The 4763-nt window shown below is 51.9% G+C and overlaps 1 protein-coding gene across 1 annotated transcript in view; it reads left to right on the plus strand.

Moving 5' to 3' along the window:
- The window catches only part of zdhhc5b (zDHHC palmitoyltransferase 5b), a gene marked incomplete at its 5' end in the record, with an annotated part of 9258 nt that extends 4495 nt beyond the window's left edge, over nucleotides 1-4763 (plus strand). The window contains 2 exons of the mRNA XM_080525257.1: nucleotides 1570-2546; nucleotides 4117-4763. Coding sequence (XP_080381383.1) covers nucleotides 1570-2546; nucleotides 4117-4222 — 1083 coding nt within the window. The 3' untranslated portion in view covers nucleotides 4223-4763. The remainder of the gene's footprint in view (nucleotides 1-1569; nucleotides 2547-4116) is intronic.

A 4763-nucleotide genomic window follows, 5' to 3' on the forward strand; every position in this document is an offset into this window, starting at 1 on the left:
ACACCAGTAGTTGGCGATATCATTTTAACCCCTTAGCTCCGCTGGCCAATCAGACGGCAGGAAAACAAAGCTACTACCGGTTCTTCCGTGTTACCGCGAAATACGACATTTCTCCCTCGTAAGCATCATGCCGCCTCGGGGAAAGGAGTCGTTTGTTTGGACAGACAGCGAAGTCGAAGCATTCTTGAGCATCACTCTTGTACAAAGTACAAAAAACCTGCGAAAGCATTGAGTGGGAGTCTTGCCAGGATATGACGTTGGTGGGAACAGCAAACAGCTGCAGTGCGCATGATCATAGAAATCTACGCCCATGATGACGTGACGAATACAAAAAACTCGTCCACACGTCAAAAATATACGGCCAAGAGCCCCGCGGTGGCGTAGCGGTCTAAGCACTAGCCACTAGTGCAAGCTGCCCACCGGGGACTGGGATCGAATCCCGGTCTCGCCAGACCCGGATATGGCCAGGGCACACAGGGAGCGGCATATTGAGCGGCCGCTCCAGAGGGCGGTATAGGACTATTTCCGGACAAGGATCCGTCGCGCAACACCGGTGCCGGAATAACGGTGCTGGGCTCGAGGAGCCAGTCAGCTAGTCTGCCTGGCGATCTCCTCTGGGGCTGCCGGCCACGGGGTCGTGCGGCGGATCCTACGCAATAGGCAGGGGATAATTGGATGCTAGGTTGGGTTCAATTGGATACCAAATTGGGTGAAAAAGGGATAAAATCTGAAAAACAAATTTAAAAAATAAATAAAATATATACGGCCAATATACAGCGTTTTTAAAAATCTTCACTGTGGCCAAAGTTTTTCAAAATGTTCGTTTTCAGGTGGCAAAAATGTGTTTGCGTGTGGACGAACCCCCCAAACCCAATATAAAAATCTAACAAACAAACAAAAAAACGTCTAGGTGTGGACAGGGCCTTAATCCTTAACACAGCCAAACCTCCAGGGTTCAGACCTAGAGAACACTGGTACCGTATAGGGCCTGAGAGGCTTGGGTAAGGCTCTGTCCTCCTCTCGCTCTACTGTGTGGTTAACTCCATCCCTCTCTCTTTCACTTTTTAATTGAACACCCAAGTGGCCGTCGTTTGACCAGTAAGTCCCAGGTAGTGTCTCTCTCTGTGTGTGCGTTCGTGCGTGTTTCCGTTCCTCTGCGTTTTTGTGTTTGTGTGAATCGATGACTTTCCTTTTTTTCCCCCCTGATTCTGCATTTGACTGGAATCCTCTGTTTCTGTGGACGTGTCTATTTCTACACAGCTCCCAATGCTCTGTATTTGTGCAAGGTCACTTGTTTTGATAGTGTGATGATTTATTAGAACCTCGTCACCCTACTTCCTCCTCTCTCTCCCTCCCTCTCTCTCTCTCTCTCTCTCTCTGTGTGTAAAAATGCTCTACCTTTAAGTTAAGGTTGTGGTTTGATCCTCTTCACAAAGATATCCCTCCTTTAACATACTCTACATTTTCCTCTCTTTTTGTCGTGCCCTCTCTTTCCCTTCTCTCCTTACCTTCCACTTCTCCTCTCTACCCCCCCCCCCCTATCCCCCGTGTCTTTGTCCCTCCCCTCAGATGATTCGGGGGGACAGTCTGGACTCTTCGTCCATCCTTCAGTCGAGTCGGCAGCCCAGCTATCGCTCGGAACCTAACAGCCTGGACGGGGGGCCGGGAGGAGGTGTGGGGGGGGCGCGCAGAGGGGGAGGGGAGAGGGGCGAGGGCCCCGGGGGTCCCGGCGGGACGGGCGGGGGTGGCGTCTCGGGCGGCGTCTCGGGCTACTCCCTGGGGGGGAGGTCGTACACCTCCTACCCCTCCTCGCTGATCCTGTCGGCCGGCGGCGGTGGCGGCTCCCACTCCTCCAGCCTGCGTTCCGCCCAGACGGCCCACAATGCCCTGAGTACGCTCCAATCAGAGGGCACCACCGACACCAGCTACAAAAGCCTGGCCAATCAAACCCCGCGGAACGGCAGCCTGTCCTACGACAGCCTGCTGACACCGTCGGAGAGCCCCGAGTTTGAGTCGGCCGCGCACGAGCTGTCCCCCCATAAGCCCCCCCACGCCCCTGGGGCGTTCCCCCCGGCGACCGACCACGCCCGGGAGACGCCCCCCCTGCGGGGCTACACGTCGCCCTTCCTCTCGGCTCAGATCGCCCAGCAGAGGGAAGGGCAGCTGCTCCAGGGCTCCGCGTCTTTCTCCTCCCCCCACCGAGCGTACCTGCGCGCCGTCAGCCCCCCTCCTCCTCCTTCCCCCCCCGCCCACGCCGAAGTCCAGCACCACCACCACCACCACCTCCTCCCGCAGCAGGACTCCAGGCCGCCGCGCGCCTCCTTTCGTCCGTCTCCTCTCTCTGACCCGCCCTCCCATTCCAACTCCTCCCAGTCCCCCCGTGCCCGCTCCCTAGAACCCCCCCCCGTGTCCCCCCCGCCCCGAGGCCCCTCCCTGGGGAAGTCTGTCTCCTACACCGGGGAGGCGGGGCAGCAGCACAAGGCCCGGCCGCTGGGAGTAGGCGGTCCGTCGGGAGGGGGCAGAGGCGGAGCGACACAGGCTCCACAGTGAGTAGACATCTGAGCCTCGTCCATCCAGCCACTCTTCCTCCTCCTGTTCCCTGCTCTGTGTCAAGCCCTCCTCCTGTTCTTTCCTGATCTGTGTGAGTCTTCCTTTTCCTCCTTGATGTTCAGTGAGTTTTTTCTGCTTGTAGGACTTCTGTGTTGCCTGTGTTTGTCTCAGATACGAGGGGGCTTCGATTTGCTTTTAAACAGCGGCTCGCAGCTCTAAAAACCACGCGGAAAGTTTTTCCGCTCTGACCAAGACAAACTCTGCACCGATATGTGACAGGGTCTGGTTAAAAAAAAGTTCTCAAGTCCTCCTGGTCATTTTTCAGATTATGAAAGTGCAGATTGTACGCTTTCAAATGAAGTGTCTTACATTGAAATCTGAATCTAATTGACGAAGATGTGCTTATTTTAATGTTGGTCCACCTCAAACCAAATTGCCGACAAGTTCTGAATCAAAACACAGGCGAACCAGCTGCTGATAGCCAGCGCTAAAAAGAAACACGAAACGAACATCTAACTGCATGTTTAGCACATCACAACATGCTGATAGAACATCAACATGCTAAAAACATAACTACACGTAATTAGATCACACAGTCCTTGCTTTTGAACACGTCCTAAGTTTGTTTACATTATTATGTATCACTTACCGGTAGCCTACGGCAGGCGAGACAGTGAATCCTGATCCATGAGAAGTATTTAGTGACTGTTGACTGCTGCTTGTTATATCGAGTGGGCTCTTCAACACTTAAGGCTCTGTCCTCCTCTCGCTCTACTGTGTGGTTAACTCCATCCCTCTCTCTTTCACTTTTTAATTGAACACCCAAGTGGCCGTCGTTTGACCAGTAAGTCCCAGGTAGTGTCTCTCTCTCTCTCTGTGTGCGTTTGTGCGTGTCCATTTGTGTGACTTTAGGATTGCTGACATGCGGCCCATTTACCAGACCGTGTCACATACAGGCAGAGCAGGAAACGGGAGTGTTCGGGAGTAAGCAAATGAGCCATTCCACTCTTAATAATTAACAAAAGCGAAAATAGACACTTGCAATGCTCTGCGTAAGTAATGGGACAATGAGGCAACAAACAATTACTGTGAGGTTAAAGTGATGCTGCCTATGCTGTGTCCTCTGTCTCTACGCAAACCAAAACTTCGTGAACGAAATGTCCAACATAGTGTCCCTATCAACTAAACTTTGCCGTGCGCATTACACTTTTTAGAGGAAGCCGAAGATGTTTTTTGTATGTTTGAAGAACTGTTGATGCCGGACAAAAGTATTAATTGAGTGTAGTTTCTGGTGTTTTGTTTATTCATTGTAGAAGTATGCTAAGTGTTAAGATGTGTGAAACAGGAGTGTGTTTGTGTTTCTGCATGAGTAAATAGCACGATGCTGTCTCACTCTGTTCTGTGGCTTTTACCTCCCCTCCAACGATGCCTTATTAGAACTTAACAAATTGATTACGGTCTATTTCATTTGAATCAAATCTACTCACCCCCCCTCTCTCACCCCGCCCCCCCCTTACTCCCCCCCCTTAACTCCCCCTCCCCTTTTCCTGCCGGCTGTCTGATCAGATCCACGTCTCGCCCAGGCTTGGCCAATCACAGCACATCCAAACCAGGGGGCGGGGTGAAGAAGGTGACTGGTGTCGGAGGGACCACCTATGAGATATCCGTCTGACTGAGACGTCCCCCCGACCTAGGACGGAAAGAAGATTGTTCCATTGGTTCTTTTCTGATGTCTTCACGCTGAGGAGGCGCACACACACACACACACACACACACACACACACTGGACTCCCCCGGTCCTCATGGAATAGAAGTGTGTGGCTGACTGATAGAACAAGGCTTTGACCATTTCTTATCTTTATAATGCCACTGACCGTATGTTCATGCTGGATTGAATAGAGAGGTGGAGGTGGAACTCTGAATGTTGATCCGTGACTTAATGGAACAGCTTCCTTCATAGACTGGATACCATGTGAGCCACGGACCGGATAACACGGCGCTCTTCACAATTGGGTACAAAATTCTATATAACCTATATCTATACAAAGGTTTGTTTTTTGGTACATTAGCACATGAAGAATTTATACAACGGAATCCCAAAAGGAAGGACGGATTTGACCCTCTCCCATCATCTCGATGGCCCAATCAACAGTCTAGTGGACTCGCTAACGAGGAGGACACTGCAGCCATTATGACTGGGCAGAGGACCTTTC

Source organism: Nansenia antarctica, assembly GCF_963989245.1.
Source record: "Nansenia antarctica genome assembly, chromosome: 3".
Lineage (NCBI taxonomy): Eukaryota > Metazoa > Chordata > Actinopteri > Argentiniformes > Microstomatidae > Nansenia > Nansenia antarctica.